Below are 20,399 nucleotides of genomic sequence, written 5' to 3' on the forward strand. Positions count from 1 at the left end.
ATCTGCATATCTGAGGTTATTGCTATTTCTCCCGGCAATCTTGATTCCAGCTTGTGCTTCATCCAGCCCAGCGTTTCTCATGATGTACTCTGCATAGAAGTTAAGTAAGCAGGGTGACAATATACAGCCTTGATGTACGGCTTTTCCTATTTGGAACCAGTCTGTTGTTCCATTTCCTGTTCTAACTGTTGCTTCCTGACCTGCATACAGATTTCTCAAGAGGCAGGTCAGGTGGTCTGGTATTCCCATCTCTTTCAGAATTTTCCACAGTTTATTATGATCCACACAGTCAAAGGCTTTGGCATAGTCAATAAAGCAGAAATATATGTTTTTCTGGAACTTCCTTGCTTTTTTGATGATCCAGCGGAGGTTGGCAATTTGATCTCTGGTTCCTCTGCCTTTTCTAAAACCAGCTTGAACATCAGGGAGTTCATGGTTCATGTATTGCTGAAGTCTGGCTTGGAGAATTTTGAGCATGACTTTACTAGCATGTGAGATGAGTGCAATTGTGTGGTAGTTTGAGCATTCTTTGGCATTGCCTTTCTTTGGGATTGGAATGAAAACTGACCTTTTCCAGTCCTTTGGTCACTGCTGAGTTTTCCAGATTTGCTGGCATATTGAGTGCAGCACTTTCACAGCATCATCTTTCAGGATTTGAAACAGCTCAACTGGAATGCCATCGCCTCCTCTAGCTTTGTTCGTAGTAATGCTTTCTAAGGCCCACTTGACTTCACATTCCAGGATGTCTGGCTCTAGATGAGTGATCATACCATCATGATTATCTGGGTCTTGAAGATCTTTTTTTATAGTTCTTCTGTGTATTCTTGCCACCTTTTCTTAATATCTTCTGCTTCTGTTAGGTCTATACCATTTCTTTCCTTTATCGAGCCCATCTTTGCATGAAATGTTCCCTTGGTATCTCTAATTTTCTTAAAGAGATCTCTAGGCTTTCCCATTCTGTTCTTTTCCTCTATTTCTTTGCATTGATCGCTGAAGAAGGCTTTCTTATCTCTTCTTGCTGTTCTCTGGAACTCTGCATTCAGATGCTTATATCTTTCCTTTTCTCCTTTGTGTTTCACCTCTCTTCTCTTCACAGCTATTTGTAAGGCCTCCTCAGACAGCCCTTTTGCATTTTTGCATTTCTTTTCCATGGGGATGGTCTTGATCCCTGTCTCCTGTACAATGTCACGAACCTCATTCCATAGTTCATCAGGCACTCTATCAGATCTAATCCCTTAAATCTATTTCTCACTTCTACTGTATAATCATAAGGGATTTGATTTAAGTCATACCTGAATGGTCTAGCGGTTTTCCCTATTTTCTTCAATTTGAGTCTGAATTTGGTAAAATGGAGTTCATTATCTGAGCCACAGTCAGCTCCTGGTCTTGTTTTTGTTGACTGTATAGAGCTTCTCCATCTTTGGCTGCAAAGAATATAATCAATCTGATTTTGGTGTTGACCATCTGGTGATGTCCATGTGTACAGTCTTCTCTTGTGTTGTTGGAAGAGGGTGTTTGCTATGACCAGTGCATTTTCTTGGCAAAACTCTATTAGTCTTTGCCCTGCTTCATTCCGCATTCCAAGGCCAAATTTGCCTGTTACTCCAGGTGTTTCTTGACTTCCTACTTTTGCATTCCAGTCCCCTATAATGAAAAGGATATCTTTTTTGGGTGTTAGTTCTAAAAGGTCTTGTAGGTCTTCATAAAACCGTTCAACTTCAGCTTCTTCAGCGTTACTGGTTGGGGCATAGACTTGGATAACTGTGATATTGAATGGTTTGCCTTGGAAATGAACAGAGATCATTCTGTCATTTTTGAGACTGCATCCAAGTACTGCATTTCGGACTCTTTTGTTGACCATGATGGCTACTCCATTTCTTCTGAGGGATTCCTGCCCGCAGTAGTAGATATAATGGTCATCTGAGTTAAATTCACCCATTCCAGTCCATTTTAGTTCGCTGATTCCTAGAACGTCGATGTTCACTCTTGCCGTCTCTTGTTTGACCACTTCCAATTTGCCTTGATTCATGGACCTGACATTCCAGGTTCCTATGCAATATTGCTCTTTACAACATTGGACCTTGCTTCTATCACCAGTCACATCCACAACTGGGTATTGTTTTTGATTTGGCTCCATCCCTTCATTCTTTCTGGAGTTAATTCTCCACTGATCTCCAGTAGCATATTGGGCACCTACTGACCTAGGGAGTTCCTCTTTCAGTATCCTATCATTTTGCCTTTTCATACTGTTCATGGGGTTCTCAAGGCAAGAATACTGAAGTGGTTTGTCATTCCCTTCTCCAGTGGACCACATTCTGTCAGACCTCTCCACCATGACCTGCCTGTCTTGGGTTGCCCCATGGGCATGGCTTGGTTTTATTGAGTTAGACAAGGCTGTGGTCCTAGTGTGATTAGATTGACTAGTTTTCTGTGAGTATGATTTCAGTGTGTCTGCCCTCTGATGCCCTCTTGCAACACCTACCATCTTACTTGGGTTTCTCTTACCTTGGGTGTGGGGTATCTCTTCACAGCTGCTCCAGCAAAGCACAGCCGCTGCTCCTTACCTTGGATGAGGGGTATCTCCTTTGGTGCTTAGCTTTCTTTATAGTCCAACTCTCACATCCATATATGACTACTGGAAAAACCATAATTAGTACAAGCTTAGTGGCTTAAAAAACCGTGTCTTTATTGTTTCCCAGATCCGTGGTTCAGATGCCTGGACCCAGTGGAAGCAGTTCTGCTCAGTGTTTCACAGGCTGGTATTGACCAAGGTGTTGACCGGAGCTGCAGACTTCTCTGAGGCTCATGACACTCTTAGGAGCCCTGTGGTTGTTGGCAGAACTCAGGTCCTTGAAGTCTGGGAACTGAGGGTCTCCGTTCCTTCTGACTGTGGGTAGGAGGATGTCGTCTGTTCCTGTGGGCTGCCCCCAGGTCCTGGCCACGTGGTCCACTCACAGCGGGGCAGCTAACCTTCACAAAACCAACAGGAGGCTCTCTCTTTGGTCCACTGCGGGGAGGTCTCAGATAAGGAAGAGCCTCACTGTGCCGTCAGCTTCAGGAACTCACCCACACTCACAGGGAGGGGACTACACAGGGCGTGATATCCAGGTGGTGGGGCTTTTGAGACTATCTGAGAATTCTGCCCACCACAGTTTGCCAGTGGGTCCTTAATGTCAGAGCTCCCTTAAGATCACAGCTGTGCCATAAGCAGGAATTAGGGGGCAGGTGACTAATGGCAAACAGACCAGCTGCTGCCCAGGACCAAACAGGACCACTCAGCCCTCCCTCCCTGAGGAAAGGCAGAAGAACCTGATATCTTTTTAAGAAGTCTTTCTGAATTTTGCCAATTGAATAAACAAATAGAGGATATTACAACTCTGTTTTACTCTAAGCTCCTTTAGCTGCAAAAGCAGAATAAAGAAAAAAACAAAAGTATCCAAATTATCTAAAAGAAGACAATGGTATTAAATTGTTTTGCAATCAGTGGTCAGGTAGAAAACAGTTGCATACATTTATAAGCAGCATCTGACTCCCATTTATTTTTAGTACATTTCTCAAAAGCTTGGAACCACTTGTTTTAGGGATTTGTGTGTGTGTGTGTGTATATATACATATATATATATATACATACACATATATAATAAATATTTACTTATCCAACAGACTAATAACCACATGTTGGTAAAATACTAACAGTTGCCTAGGCTACTAAGTAACAGCTTTTAATATTAATACAATACAGTTATTTTTTTAAACTAGGGTTTACCCAAACCATGAGTATGGTTTTAACCTGTGTCTTCATGAGTTAATGGGCTTCTCTGATAGCTCAGTTGGTAAAGAATCCACCTGCAATGCAGGAGACCTGGGTTCAATCCCTGGGTTTGGAAAGATCTGGAGAAGGAAAAGGCTACCCACTCCAGTATTCTTGCCTGGAGAATTCCATGGATGGTATAGTCCTTGGGGTCGCAGAGTCAGACACGACTAAGCAACTTTCACTTTGATGACTTATAACCATTCCCTTACTCCTTTTTTTTTTTTTTTTGCATTTTCTTGCCAAGAAGTGGAGCCACTTCAGTGCATACAAGTGTGACTCTATGAATATATCCATAACATCCACATCTTATGTTTATAGGGAAGATTTCTTTCCTTTAATCATGTTTTTCTATTGTATATGTATGGTGATGTTCACACACGCACACGGTCATATTCTAGTAAGAAAGCAGATGATTTGCTTTTCTTACTTAAAAGAATCCATACTTTGACATGAATCCACCACGGGTGTACATGCGTTCCCAAACATGAACCCTCCTCCCACCTCCCTCCCCATAACATCTCTCTGGGTCAGGCAAAACCAATACAGTATTGTAAAAGTAAAATAAAGTAAAAATAAAAATAAATTAAAAATTTAAAAAAAACTAAAAAAAAAAAAGAATCCAGGGCGACTACCATCATGTGTTACTGTAAAAGCAATGCCCCATGAGTTTGCCATAAACTTAAAAAACAGAGCCTCATTTTGGTTTGTGTTATTTACTCTCGTTCTTCCAAAATTCCTCTAAGAACTCTTAAAATATGTACAAATAGTCTGAAGCAAGTATATTACCGTGAAGCATTTTTTCCTTTAAAAATGGGGGAATGGCAGTAATGGGAGGAATTTTTTGCTCAAGGTCACCCATTTCCATCATCCATCTGAGAAGAAAACATTTTTCCTAATGACAGCCTTTCACTCCTAACTAAAAGTAGTTTCTCCTCTCGTTGCAAGGTGTTTGCCAAAAAAAAAAAAAAAAAGTGTCTGAATTCTTGATGTTCACTCTCAGAAACTAAGAATTTAAGGGCTTGATAGTGAAAGAATAAAGCAAATAAATGGATCTTCTCATTTGAGATGTAAGTTTACAGTGGACCACAAATCACAGCCCCTATAATAAAAAAAGACTTCCAGCAACAGCACTGATTTCCTTATTCTCTTGGGCTTTCTACAGTGTTATAAACAGGAATGCCTAAAATTACGTGTGAGGAAGAAAGCCAGCTACCTTTTTATAGATGCACACAGGCATATAATCTAAGAAAGCACGCAGGCGCACACATCTCTCTTTTAGTGCAAAGGCACAGGAATGTTTTGCTGCTTTTCTGCACCTGGAAAAATGCAGGCGGACTCCTTGCTGAAAGTAAACGCACCCATTTGAAAGCCCCTGAAATGTTTATCTCAATCTGTTCCCTCTTTGGAGCCAGCGGTACTGCCAGTGCTTCACTCAAATGGAAGGAAGTTGCTTCAACCCCAGGTTTTACCCTCAAAAGGTTGCAGGCTTGAGGGACCCCTAGGTAAACAAATGATCAGAGACTTATGAGCGTGGCATAAGAGGGGAGTGTGGCCGCTTAGAGAAGATCCGCTAAAATGCAGGCAGTTATTGCAATAGAACAGTATGATTTAAAAAATTTTATTTATTTATTTTAATTGGAAGCCAATTACTTTACAATATTGTTGTGGCTTTCGCCATACATTGATGCAGATCAGCCATGGGTGTACGGTGCCCCCCATCCTCAACCCTCCTCCCACTTCGCTCCCCTGGGGTGGGGATTTTTTTTTTCTTTTTTACATTTTAACAATACTTTTTTTTAATGGAGTATAATTGCTTTGCAATGTCATGCTAGTTTTTGCTGGACGACAGAGTATCAGCTCCAGGATCCCATATATCCCTTCCCTCTCCTGCCTCCCTCCCCTCACCATCCCACCCCTCTCGGTCATCAGTGAGTACCAAGCTGAGCTCCTTGTGCGATAGAGCAGGTTCTCACTAGCGATCTACTGCAAGGAGATCCAACCAGCCCATCCTAAAGGAGATCAGTCCTGGGTGTTCATTGGAAGGACTGATGCTGAAGCTGAAACTCCAGTACTTTGGCCATGTCATGCGAAGAATTGACTCACTGGAAAAGACCCTGATGCTGGGAGGGATTGGGGGCAGGAGGAGAAGGGGACGACAGAGCTGGATGGCATCACCGACTCGATGGACGTGAGTTTGAGTGAACTCCGGGAGTTGGTGATGGACAGGGAGGCCTGGCGTGCTGTGATTCATGGGGTCGCAAAGAGTCGGACGTGACTGAGCGACTGAATTAACTGAACTGAAGGTGTCTGTGTGTCAAATCTGCTCTTCCAGTTCTTCCAACCCTCCCTTTCTCCTCTGTGTCTACAAGTCCATTCTCTGCCTCTTCGTCTCTATTCCTGCCCTGTAAATAGGTTCACGAGCACCATTTTTCTAGACTCCACATCTATGAGTTAATACATTAATACAATATTTGTTTTGTTTTTTTCCCTCTCTGACTTACTTCACTCTGTATGCCAGTCTCTAGGTCCTGTCACAACTACAAAGGACCTAATTTCATCTCTTTTTATGGCTGAGCGGTTTTCCATTATATATATAGACCACATCTTCTTTACCTGTTTCTCTCTCAGTGGACATCTCTGCTGCTTACATGTCCTGGCTATTGTAAATAGTTTTATTATAATAAATTGTAAATAGAAAAGCATGTCCTGGCAGTGAACATTGGGATACTCCTGTTGTCTTTTTTAATTATGATTTTCTGCTTGCTGGGTCATATGGGAGTTCTGCTGCTGCTGCTGCTGTTGCTAAGTCGCTTCAGTCGCGTCCGACTCTGTGCAACACCATAGACGGCAGCCCACCAGGCTCCCCCGTCCCTGGGATTCTCCAGGCAAGAACACTGGAGTGGGTTGCCATTTCCTTCTCCAATGCATTAAAGTGAAAAGTGAAAGTGAAGTCACTCAGTCGTGTCCGACTCTTCGAGATCCCATGGACTACAGCCTACCAGGCTCCTCCATCCATGGGATTTTCCATGCGAGAGTACTGGGGTGGGGTGCCATTGCCTATCTTCAGTTTTCTAAGGGACCTCCATACTCTTTTCCATAGTGGTTCCATCGGTGGATTTTATACTTAAAAATATTCACTCTTTTTGTTCCAATATTGCTTTTACATTTTAAAGAAAATTTCTATGTTATATCAGGGGGCCATTAATGACTAATAATAGTGATGGAAATAAATCGTGAATATTCTTTAAAATCTCTAAATCATCCTCCTCTCTTCAGACTAGCTGTTGGTCACGTTGATGTTGTTCAGTCACTCAGCCGTGTCTGATATCAGATCTTTTCCGTTCTGTGAACCAGATTCAATTGTGTATCGTTGTTTAGTTGGTAAGTCATGTTCCACTCTTTTGCAACACTGTGGACTGTAGCCCTCCCAGCTCCTTTGTCCATGGGATTTCCCAGGCAAGAATCCTGGCATGGTTACCATTTCCTTCTCCAGGGGATCTCCCAACCCAGGGATTGAACCTGGGTCTCCTGCCTCTCCTGCATTGGCAGGTGGATACCATTGAGCCACCTGGGAAGCCCTCAAGTGTATGCCCTGAATATTTATTTTGGGTCAGCAGACTAAATCAAAAGCAAGATGGTGGATTTCCAAAATGTGTTTGTTAAGTGCTTTGACGTCATCTTGCATAACCTCTCACTCAACATTGTTTGGATGTCTTCTGCTATAGGCTGAGTGCTTGTGCCCTGCCTCTGCCCTCCCCGACCCCTAATCCATGTGTTGAAGACCTAATGCTGAAGATGATGGTATTAGGAGATGGAGCCTTCAGGACATGATTAGACTATAAGAGTGGAGCCCCCATGAGTGGGATTCATGTCCTTATGAAAGAGGCCCCGGTGAGTTAGCTGCCCCCTTTCACCACGTGAGTATACACAGGGATATCTGTAACTCAGAAGAGGACCCTCACCTGGCCATGCAGGCAGGCACCCCGGTCTTGGACTTTCAGCTTCCAGAATGGTGGGAAATAAATGGTTTACAAACCACCCAGTCTGTGGTATTTTGTTATAGTACCCTGAATGGACCGAGACATGTTCTAGGATTTGCAGAGAATTGTCTTATCAGAAGATTATTGTAGCATTGTTAGAAGGTGGGCATCCCAGTTGGCACTAGTGGTAAAGAAACTGCTTGCCAATGCAGGAGACTCAGGAGACATGGGTTCAAATCCTAAATCCCTGAATCAGGAAGATCCCCTGGAGAAGGAAGGGGCAGCCCACACCAGTATTCTTAACCTGGAAAATTCCATGGACAGAGGAGCCTGGCAGTCTACAGTCCATGGGGCTGCAAAGAGGCAGACATGACTGAGCGCAAAGACACACGGAAGTTAGAAGGTGGCCTTTGGGCTGAGTTCTCCTTCTACCAAGCCATCTTGCAACACACAAACTTCTCCAGACCCCAAGGAAGATAATAACTCCTTCGTGTTCAAAGATCCCATCAGCATGGAAATGCACTGCAGCTGAGGAAACTGATTGTGAGAGAAACAAGATTATAAAAGAATGCAGTTCATTCATGTGTACATAGTGGCTATGACAAGCAGTTGCTACACTGGCTGATTGTATGATAGAAAATACCGTTTTTCAGGCATAAGTGATGACAGGTAAAATTGGGCTTGATGATGCACATTTTGCATTTATGAAACATTAATCTACAAGTTCTTAGTAGTTTACATCCAGATGCAAATATTCCAACATGAATACCATAAAATCACTCTAGTTTGTGTGCAGCTATGTGTATGTGTAAGCAACTGTCTTGAATATCGTTTCTAAGTCAGCAAACCATCATTTTTTAAAAGATATTTTTCTGTGACCATATGTTTTAATATTTTCATTGGGTATGATTATTATACAGTATACTTCAGATGCTTAACATTTAATAAATTAACAAATATGTACATCCATGCAGCCATCAATACAAGAGGATAAACGTGTTCATCAACTCCAGAGGTTCCTTGTTTCCTTTTGTAACCCTCCCTCATACATATCCCTGCCCTCTCTAATCCCAGATAGCCACTCAGCTTTTTGATTCTACATTAGTTCCATGTTTCATGAGTTTATGTGAACAGCATTACACTTTGTCACTCATATTTTGAGAGCTTCTTTCACTCAACACAGTTCTTTTCAGATTCTTCAGTGTTGAACATAACAGCAGTTCATTTTTTTCATTATCAAGTAGTCTCATTTGAATATAAGATGATTTGCTTAGATATCTACCTGCCAACAGATATATGCATTGTGTCCATTTTTTTTTTTTTTTTGGCTAATGCAAATGAAGCTGTTGTGAACATTCATGTCCAAATCTTTGTGTGGATGTCCTTTCTTTTCTCTTAGGTAAATATCTAGCAGGGAAAAGTCTAGGTCACTGCAGTAAGTATCAGTTCAGTTCAGTTCAGTTGCTCAGTCATGTCCGACTCTTTGCAACCCCATGAATCGCAGCACACCAGGCCTCCCTGTCCATCACCAACTCCCGGAGTTCACTCAGACTCACATCCATCAAGTTGGTGATGCCATCCAGCCCTCTCATCCTCCATCGTCCTCTTCTCCTCCTGCCCCCAATCCCTCCCAGCATCAGAGTCTTTTCCAATGAGTCAACTCTACGTATGAGGTGGCCAAAGTACTGGAGTTTCAGCTTTAACATCAGTCCTTCCAAAGAAATCCCAGGGCTGATCTTCAGAATGGACTGGTTGGATCTCCTTGCAATCCAAGGGACTCTCAAGAGTCTTTTCCAACACCACAGTTCAAAAGCATCAATCCGTCGGCGCTCAGCCTTCTTCACAGTCCAACTCTCACATCCATACATGACCACTGGAAAAACCATATGTTTACATTTTTAGCCAAGTGTCAAAAAGCTCTCAAATCAATTGTCATTTTGCATTCCTACCAGCAGGGTATAAGGGAGAGAGCCTTCCTGTTGCTCTGCAGTCTCACCAGAGTTTGATATCATCAGGTTCAGGGTTCCTCCTGTTTGTCACATGTTAACTCTTCTAAAGGGTGTGTGGTGGTTTCTTGTGGGTTTAATTTGCTTTTTTGTCTCTAAACAGTGATGTTGAGTATCCTTATACATGCTTTTTGCCCTCTGTGATTCAGGTGAACTGCAAAGGGACTAAGGCATGCATATCCATGTGTCCATTCTCCCCCACGTTTTTTCTTGTTGTTGTTGATGTTGAGTTTTAATTTTTTAAATTTACATTGAGTATGAGTCTTCTTATCAGGTATCTGATTTGAAGATACTTTGATACTTTCTCCAGTGTGTAACTAGTCTTTCATTCTCTTAATAGTGAGTGTCTTTCAAGAGCTGAGGTTTCTGATTTGGTTAAGAAAACTTACTTTTACTTCTTTTTGGAGTGATGCTTTTGGCATTGTATCTAGGAAGTCTTTGTTTATCTAAGGTCCTGAAAATATTCTCCTAAGGTTTTCTTCTAGAAGTTTTATGGTTTTAGATATTGGTCTACTATTCATCTGAGTTTATTATCACAGGTAGTGCTAGATATTAATCAAAGTTCATATTTTTGCATATGGATATCACATTGTTCCAGCACCATTTGTTGGAAAGACAACTTTCTCCACTAAATTGTCTTTGTACCTTTTCAAAGAATCAGTAGATCCTATGTATGTGGGTTTATTTCTGAGCTTTTCATTTTGTTCCTTTGCTCAGTCTTTCAATCTTAATGACACAGCATTTTCATTATTGCAGCTTTATAATGAATCCTGAAGTCAGATTGTGTAAGTCCTCCAATGATGTCCTTTTTTTTTCAGAATGTATTTGCTGTCCTAGAAACTCTGTATTTCTATATGAATTTTAGAATTAACTTGTCAAATTTATATTTTTAAAAGACTTCTGAAATAGTGACTAAGACTGCTTTGATTCTATAGATCATTTAGAAGATTTCAGTTTCTTTTAAGTGTATGAGTCACGCACATATTTTGAGACTTATTTTTAAGTATTTCATATCTTTGATAGTACATGAAGTGAAGTGAAGTCGCTCAGTCGTTTCTGACTCTTTGCGACCCCGTGGACTGTAGCCCACCAGGCTCCTCCGTCCATGGGATTCACCAGGCAAGAATACTGGAGTGGGTTGCCATTTCCTTCCCCAGGGGATCCTCCCAACCCAGGGATCGAACCCAGGTCTCCCTCATTGCAGGCAGACGCTTTAACCTCTGAGCCACCAGGGAAGCACATAGGAACAAAATTATTGTTTATATTTATCTTATATTCTTCAGCTTTAAAAAAAGCATGCAGGCTTTAACCTTGGACTAAGCAGTTGCTTGTATGCTTTTAAATAAATTTCCTTTGTTGGATTTAGAAAATTTATTTCTATTCCCAGTTGATTGAGAGTTTCTGTAAGGAATGGAATTTTGGACCTTATAAAATGATATTTCTGTGATGTTCATATATATTTACTTTTTAAAATTAGAGTATAATTGACTTACAATGGTGTGTTAGTTTCTGCTGTACAGCAATGTGAATTAGCTATATGTAGGCATACGTCCCCTCCCACTGGGACCTCCCTCCTGCCTCCTGTCCTACCCTGCTAGGTCAGCACAGAGCACAAAGCTGAGTTCCCTGTGCTAGACAACAGCTTCCCACAGTTAGATTTACTTTTTAGACTGTTGATGTGGTGAATTATATTGATAATGTTCATGCAAACTTACACCCCTAACATTATCCCTACCTATGAAATATTAGCCTTTATGTATAGTTGGGAATTTTGTTTCTTAAAACCCTGTTAAGCACTTTTGTATCTCAGCTAATGGGGGATATTCACATGTAAGTTTCTTTCTTTCTAATGTCTTTTTGTACCAAATTAGAGTTGATGTTGTTTACAGTTGCCTTTATCTCTCTTCTGTATATCTTCCATGTTTCTACTTAATATATTAGTTTCTTCTAGCTCCTTGAACATATGTAATACAGTTATAGTAACAGTTTTAAATATCAGCCACAGATATTAAAAAACAGAATCACAAATTCTGTCACGTATGTCATTTCTGTGCCAATTTCAGTTGATTTGTTTTTTCTCATAATAGGTTCTGTTATTTGTGTTTTTGGTGTTTTTTTTTTTCAGAAGCTTCTTTGCTTATCTGGTAATTTTAGACCAGATGTAAGATAGTGTGGCCTTTTCCTTGTTCATCAGCTAATCCTGAATTCCCCCAGATATGCTAGAGCTCTCCTTTGGGACAAGACCAAGTTATGCGCGATTAGTTTGATCTTCTTGGTTTTTGCTTGTAAGCTTTGTTAGTTGAGATCGGAACAGAGTTCAGTCTGGAGTGATTTTTCTGCATTATGGAGACAAGACCCTCCTTGATACCCTAACTGATCCTAGGAGAGTTACGGAGTTTTTCATTCTGGCTCTTAGGAGCGAGCACTGTTCCCAACCTCATGCCCGCGACAAGTACTGCTCTCACTGATCTTTCCAGATGGGTCTTTCGCCACCTGTGTGTAGTTTCATCATACTTGTTCGTGGGTTTCTGCTATTCTGAATACTGGAGGGAGAAGCTGTGCATAACCAGAGTTTTCTTGCCTTGTAGGTCTCTCCTTTGGAGAGCTCCAGCGCCTTTGGCTTCCTCCAGTTTCCAGCTCTGTCTCCCTGAACACTAGCCTGTGCCTGGCCTGGGTTCTTCCTTCCTCCACCACCTAGAAACCTTCTTAGGGTTGTAGGCTTGGTCAGCTGTAGGACTCACTTCATGTTTCCCAAACTTGGCAATCAGTATCCTTCTTCACTTGATGTCCAGTGTCTTAAGAACTGTTGTTTTATGTATTTTAAGTTATTATTGGTGAAAGAGTTAATCCCATTTCTGTTACATCATCGTGGTTGGACACAGAAGTGATTCTGCAGCATTATAACGTTGAATACACTGTCGCCCTTTCCTTCTCTTCCTTGCTGTGACCTCTAAATTAACTTCCAAGATTCCCTGTCAATCTTGGCTCTGTTTCTACAAGCTCCTGGGGTCACAGATATGCTTCTGTGCGTGTGGTTTGGACCTTTGAAAGCACAAGTGCATTCCTTTCTTGTATCTTTTATGCAGAATGGCTTTCTGTTTCCATGTGTGACTTGCTAAGTTACTGAAAGAAAATTTGATAAATGCATGTAGAAAGCATGAGTGTTCCATGATGAGAAGATATTTATATATTCAGCTATTGATGAAATCACTTTAAGGATAATTTTCTTATTTTGTGCCAAACATGTGGTATCAATTTTTTTTTCTTGGATTGTCACCATCTCTCTATTTTACTTTCAATCTGTGGAATATAAGATATCTTCATTTTCTCAGTGGAAAAGTTAATAACAAAATACAGCACCTCCACTTGACCATCTAATTTTTTTCCCAAATTTATACGCATTCCACCAGAACGGACTTTCTTGTGAATCGATCAGTATGATTTGTCCATTCAACAAAAATAATATTGTTGGCCTTAAGATTGATAGCATAAAATAAATATGACAAAGTTCTTGCTCTTGACAAATTTTCAGTCTATTAATGGAGGCTGAATGATACATATACAATTAAATGTGAGTGAAATACATGCTTTAATTCTATGAAACAGGCCTGAGGTGCCATGGCCTGAATTAGAAAAAAAGATGATGAAGATGAGGAGGAGAGAATGAACCCAGGAGGCTCTCTATATATGTAGGACTCAGCCCAGAGGTGAGGGAGTAGGAAGTGCTGCCCAGGTCTCTGGTCAAACTTTCAATGCCCGCTGGTGCTCCTGTCGACTGGGACAGAGAGGACACAGACTACACACTGGAAGAGCTGCTGAAAATTGCTGTAGTGATCATGCGTCTTTTTCCTTTGTTCTTTTTGTCTTTATTTTTATTTTTTCCAGCTTTATTGAGGTTTAACTGACACATAACATTATGTAAGGTGCATGTGTATATGTTTAAAGTGTACAGTGTGTTGATTTGATGCATTTATAAATTGCAAAATGGTCACCAGCATAGCATTAGTGAGTTTGCACCTCCGTCCTGTCACGTAATCGCTATTTCTTTGCTACAGTGAGAACACTGAAAATCTGCTCTGTTAGCATGATTCAAGTGCGTGATACGGTATTACTAGCTATAATCATCAAGCTGTACACTAGATCCCCAAACGTGTTAGTCTTATAAGTGGACGTGTGTACCATTTGACCAATATTTCCCCGTTTCCCCCAACCAGGAAGTTCCTTGGTAACTTCCACACTACTTTGTGTCTCTCAGCTTGTCATTTTTAGATTCCACATATAAGTGAGATCATACAGAATGTCTTTCTCTACCTCTCTTATTTCACTTCGCATAATGCCCTCAAGGTCCAATCAAGTTATTCAAATGGGAGGATTTCCTTCTTTCTTGCTGCTGAATAATATGTGTGTGTGTGTGTGTGTGTGTGTGTGTGTGTGTGTGTGTGTGTGTGTGTGGACGTCTTTATCCCTTAACTTGTTATTAGACACTTAGGTTTCCGTATCTTGGCCAATGTGAATAAGGCTGCAATGGACATGGGAATGTAGATATCTCTATGAGATCCTGACTTTAATTCCTGTGGATATATAGCAGCAGTGAGATTGATTTACTCCCAATTATTATCTTAGCTTTTCCACGAGAATATTAAGAATCCTATGTGGCAAGTAATAACAATTAGTTCCCTGAAATCACTTTTAAAACCATTCTTTCTTTAACATTTAATGTAATGCTGTTCCAGGTCCATTCAAATTTGGACTTGCTTGGATTATCATGGTCTCTCCATTTTACTTATAGCATCAATTCCTCAGAAAATTGGAGCTCACAGGCACAGTGAAGCCATACAACGGCTCACCATTGAATTGAGTCACTTTATAATGCTGGTTATTAATATAAAACAGGTCAGTCATACCATTTCTCAGGATTTAATGAATTTGATATTTTAAATCAATGCATCAGCATCAAATCTTAAAAAGCAGTTGAAAGGAGAGGTCCTGACACTCCTGTTGGATTTTGAGCAGTGATGAGTTAATGGGACACAAGCAGACAGAGTTTGTTATCAGAGGTTTAGGTCTAATGGCTCTGAACTGATCTTCTTCTCCCTTGAGTTCTGCCCACCTCTGGGATAATTTCATCCCCACTCCCTTCTGAGCCTGTTAGCAGTACACGGAGGCAAACTCAGGTTTTAAAATAAGTTCGCTACTCATCTGTTTCAAAACCAAAGTTTGTCTCCATAGAAGAGGTGAAATTTCTAGTGCAATGAAACTCAGAATTACTGGACTTTCTATGTTTTTTCTTGAGACACGGGATCTTAGGTTTGAGGGTGATGCCAAATGTGTTAGTGCTAAGAGCAGGGGTCCATAAGCAGCATGTGCTTTAAGTCCATTTTGGCAAGGAGCCCGTGGGCACTTGCCCAGCCAGGCTGGCACAGAGTGAGGAAGGGAATGCACATGGAATTTCAGTCTGGGGCTGGCAGTGTCCCACACCGTGGGCCTGGACGGTCGGAGACAAGGTTGAAGGTATTGCTATCCTGTGGTCTCCATTTCAAGTGAAAAAAGCACACACGTGTTCTGTGTAGTACTTCACACGATTAGGTTTATGGCACCCATTAGAGCTTTCTTGTTTTCAGCTAAAAAGCAGCATCCGAAAGATGCCATAATAAAAGATGCTATAACAAAGGAAATGAAGTCACCTCTCTTCCAGTGTGTGTTGCTGTGGAGACGGGGGCCATCCATGTGGGATGGGGAAGAGGTGCAATAGATATTATAGGAAAGCGGTGATTACATATTTTCTGTTAAAAGCCTGTGAAGTCACAAAATGAAGAACCTTTGATTATGATTCCTTTTAAAAAATTTTAAAAGATGGACTCTGAGTAGAGAAAGCTAATTAAATAATTAGAATTGTGACAAAATAAACATTGAAATAGGCTTCCAGTTAAAGCTTCTGGTGTGGACGCACGTGGCTGCTTTCTCTCCTACCAGAATTCATTTATACAGTATTACCAAGACTTTATTTTCAAAGCATATGCCAGGCAACACAGTTCTTACAGTGTCCAAATATCTGATGAGGAGGGGGTACGAATGCATGACAAGTTCATAGAGACTAGAAAACCATCCCCACAAAGCAGGAGAGCCCTTGACTCGGGCCGGGAAGGAACTGGCCACAAGACAGAAATTAATCAGTTTTCCGCAGCAGTCACCTATGGATAGTGTTCATCTAGCAATGAGTGCAAACACTGGATTTTGAGCTAACCAAAAGCGCAGCATGACTGCATTAAGATGACAGGAGGTGAGAAAGCTGCATCAATGTTGAAGACACGGAATGAAAAAGAAAGGAAGTGAAGTCGCTCAGTCATGTCTGACTCTTTGAGACGCCATGGACTATAGCCTACCAGGCTCCTCCATCCAGGCAATTTTCCAGACAAGAGTACTGGAGTGGGTTGCCATTTCCTTCTCCAATGCAGAGTGAGGGTAAGGAATAAAAATTGAAATCCTTTTCCCATGGTACACAGTTAATAGATGATGCTTGTTACTGGAAAATTCTTGTTGTTAGGTCTAAGGAATAAATATCTAGATATTCAACTGAAAGAAATGGGGGAAGGACAGAATTTTTGTAGTTCTTTGTCCGCTAAGTTGTATCCAACTTTTTGTGACCGTATGGACTGCAGTACTCCAGCCTTCCCTGTCCTTTACTATATCCCGGAGTTTGCTCAAACCCATGTCCATTGAGTCAGTGATGCCATCCAACCATTCATCCTCTGCTGTCCCCTTCTCCTCCCGCCTTCAATCTTTCCCAGCATCGGGGTATTTTCCAGTGAGTCAGCTCTTCACAAAGTATTGGAAATTCAGCTTCAGCATCAGTCCTTCCAGTGAATATTCAGGACTGATATCCTTTAGGATGGACTGGTTGTATCTCCTTGCAGTCCAAGGCACTCTCGAGAGTCTTCTCCAACACCGTAGTTCAAAAGCATCAATTCTTTGGCACTCAGCTTTCTTCACAGTTCAACTCTCACATCCATACATGACCACTGGAGAAACCATAGCCTTGACTAGATGGACCTTTGTTGGCAAAGTACTGTCTCTGTTTTTTAACATGCTGTCCAGGTTGGTCATAGCTTTTCTTCCAAGGAGCAAACACTCTTTAATTTCATGGCTGCAGTCACCGTCTGCGATGATTTTGGAGCCTAAAAAAATTAAATCTGTCACTGTTTCTATCATTTCTCCTTCTATTTGCTATGACATGATGGGACTGGATGCCATGTTTATTATGAAAAATTTACTGTTTCTAATAATAAATGTTAGAAAGCTACTTAACTCCCATTTGATATGTATATTTAACATTAACAAAATTGTTTTAAAAGTATGGCCATCATTGGATGTGTTGCAGATTGTAGGTTTTCTCTCTAATGAAACATCCTCTGCTGTCAAAAGGAGGACTTGGGATCTAGTTCTGTGTTCAAACTCTGCACCCCTTAGGTTTGGTCTTGTTTCTGGAGACATAGTGCTTAAAATTCTTGTCAAATAATTAGACCTAGGTGTGTGGTCCTACTGGAGAAGGCAATGGCAACCCGCTCCAGTACTCTTGCCTGGAAAATCCCATGGATGGAGGAGCCTGGTAGGCTGCAGTCCATGGGGTCGCGAAGTCGGACACGACTGAGCGACTTAACTTTCACTTTTCACTTTCCTGCATTGGAGAAGGAAATGGCAACCCACTCCAGTGTTCTTGCCTGGAGAATCCCAGGGACGGGGGAGCCTGATGGGCTGCCATCTCTAGGGTAGCACAGAGTCGGACACGACTGACGCGACTTGGGAGCAGCAGCAGCAGCAGCAGTATAGTCCTAAACTGCACCACCCACAACTGCATGGCCCCCTTGCCTGGGTCCTCCCACTTTTGCTTGTTGGGGAGGCACCTGGCTTGAGGGAAGGGAGCTAAGACTGAGAAAAACCACTAAATTATCTTGTGGAAATTTCTTATAGACTAAAAGTTATCATGCATTGTGTTATCAGCTGGATAGCTACCTTTCTAACACTTTGAATGTGTGATCCAGAGCTTAAGCTAGGCATAAATCTCAAATCAAACACATTATCATCCTAAAAACAAATATTGGTTCCATCATTTTAATTAACTATAATCTTAACAAACAAAAACAGCTAAACCTATCAGAATAAACAGCATTTTCAGCCATTATTAAGTGAAAGGAAGATGATTTGGGGGATCACCATTTTTGTTCCTCTGCTAAGTCGCTTCAGTCGTGTCTGACCCTGTGTGACTCCATGGACTGTAGTCCGCCAGACCTCTCTGTCCATGGCATTCTCTAGGCAAGAATACTGGAGTGGGTTGCTGTTTGCTTCTCCAGGGGATCTTCCCAACCTAGGGACTGAACCCACGCCTCTTATGTCTCCTGCATTGGCAGACAAGTTCTTTATTATGAACACTGCCTGGGAAGCCCTTTCACCATCTTTATTCACTTTCAGTAAATGTAATTATAGGTACCATTTTTATTCACATGCAATCACATTTATTGTCTCATTCTCACTGTTGATGGAGAAACTGTGCAGATTCCTTTGCAGTTAACTCTTGAATGCTGAATTTGACCAAAAAATTGTGCTTTTAACTTTGTAGAGTGGCTGGTGGGTCTCAGGACCTGAAGTTTGAAAGAATCCTGTCTTTCACCTAAGGAAGGAAGCACTAGGCTGTGTTTCTGCAGTATGATAAGCACATGTCATGCGTTTTCTCTCCCAGGAGTACCAGCCTTGTAACACCAACCCATGCCCTGAGCTGAAAAAGACCACGCCCTGGACTCCCTGGACGCCTGTCAACATCTCTGACAATGGGGGTCACTACGAGCAGCGATTTCGGTACACATGCAAAGCCCGTCTGCCTGATCCAAACTTGCTGGAAGTGGGAAGACAGAGAATTGAGATGCGGTACTGCTCTAGTGATGGAACCAGTGGCTGCTCCACGGATGGTGAGTCAGCGACTCCGTAGGGACTGACCTTCTTCCAGGGACAGGCATTCCGTCTCCTCTCCAAGTTCACAGAATAGTTGGTGGGGAGGGTGGATTTTTCCTGTTCATTATGGCTTAGCCATGTTTATCACAATGATCTCTCCACATCAGAACTGAATTTATAGCAAACTGGTGGGAAAGACCCTTACTATAAATATTCAGTTACATGTTGGGGTGGTTCCCTGATTCCATCCCTCAAAATAGCACCATATTTATAATGGATCCAGAAAATTTTATGGGAGATTTTTTTAGTATCAGAATATATACTGAGGAACCTCTGTATTCTTCCATCACCACTTTTATTCACATACAATTATATATATTTATCATTATTGATGTCAGAGACTGTACAGATCCCTTTGCAGTTGGTACTGAAATGTAACCTGCAAATAAAGCTTTTCCTTTTTTACTCCCCACATGGGACAAAGACAAAGGAAGTGCATATCTGTGTTTATGTCTATGAAAGAATCTTTCTTCTAAAAAAGGCAGTATCTGAGAATCCTTTAATACTGTTTGAAACTGCTTTGCCCCTTAAAATTGTACAAATCCCTTCAATGTCGTATGACTTATGTAGGGAGAGCACTAAGGTAGATGGGATGATCCACTGTCTGCCTGGCCTGCCACCTTCTGCCACTAATGCCACTCCTGCCTGCACCCACCAGGCAACTCACTAGCTCCCTCTGAGGCTCAGGTTTCTCAACTACAGAAAAGGGAGGGAGGTTGGCTATCCCAAAGAGATTCATTTCTGCTTCTTTCTTTATCTCTCCTCTAACGCTCATCTGATTTAAGAAAACCAGTGCAATCCTAAAAAGAAAATAAGATGGTTCTTGGAGTAAGATGATGAGAACAGTGGTAGTCATATCTTACACTGGACCAGCTCGGACATTTCTTACACTTTTGCATTTATGATTCTCTGTTATTCTCCCAGTGTGACTGTGGTAGAGAATACACAGCCACCGTCAACATCATTTTTAGGTTCAGAGTTGATTGGCCTTGACAGACCATGGGGCTATGAGTCGCCATGTCGGGCTTGCCGTGGGTGGGATAAGCTTATGGAGGTGCCATGAGTCTGCTCCTGCTTTGTCGCAGGGCTGCGCTCACAAGGACCGGCTCTGAGTGAGGGTCACCAGCTACACGTGGGTCTCAGATCTCCATTCCTCCTCCTGGAGCTGCCAGCCTGGATGCTTTGCGGCTCAACAGTTGCCCTCCAGAGCCACTCCCAGTCGTATTTCCACTGACATTAACTGTCTCCTGACCTCAAACCGTTCTGTTCCCTGTAGTTCAGCAGCTAGACAGGTTGTTCGTTGTTTCTTGGTGGGGAAGGGGGCGAGAAGTCTACTTTAGTGAAGTATTTTATTTGAATAAGTATACACTTTAAGTCAAAGGAATAAACACTAACTACCTACAAAATCAAGCAACATGATATGCATTCTGATTCATTATAAAATCCTACTTTAGTGAGAAGGTAGGTGATAGAATACCAAGAAATAGGTAACTGAAGACCCATTTTAAATATCTATGTACCACAAGAGATGGTCTAATGATCTCAAGTTAGGGTTCTGCAATAAAATATAAAATGTGCAATTTAATATGAATTTCA

General features: G+C 41.6%; 1 protein-coding gene across 4 annotated transcripts in view; it reads left to right on the plus strand.

The window, feature by feature from the left end:
* The window catches only part of SEMA5A (semaphorin 5A), a 557,148-nt gene that overhangs the window by 509,741 nt on the left and 27,008 nt on the right, over window positions 1-20,399 (plus strand). For all 4 annotated transcript variants that reach the window (XM_060400273.1, XM_060400274.1, XM_027980170.2 and 1 more), the window contains one exon: window positions 18,535-18,760. In XM_060400273.1, coding sequence (XP_060256256.1) covers window positions 18,535-18,760 — 226 coding nt within the window. The remainder of the gene's footprint in view (window positions 1-18,534; window positions 18,761-20,399) is intronic.

Source organism: Ovis aries, chromosome 16 (genome assembly GCF_016772045.2).
Source record: "Ovis aries strain OAR_USU_Benz2616 breed Rambouillet chromosome 16, ARS-UI_Ramb_v3.0, whole genome shotgun sequence".
NCBI lineage: Eukaryota > Metazoa > Chordata > Mammalia > Artiodactyla > Bovidae > Ovis > Ovis aries.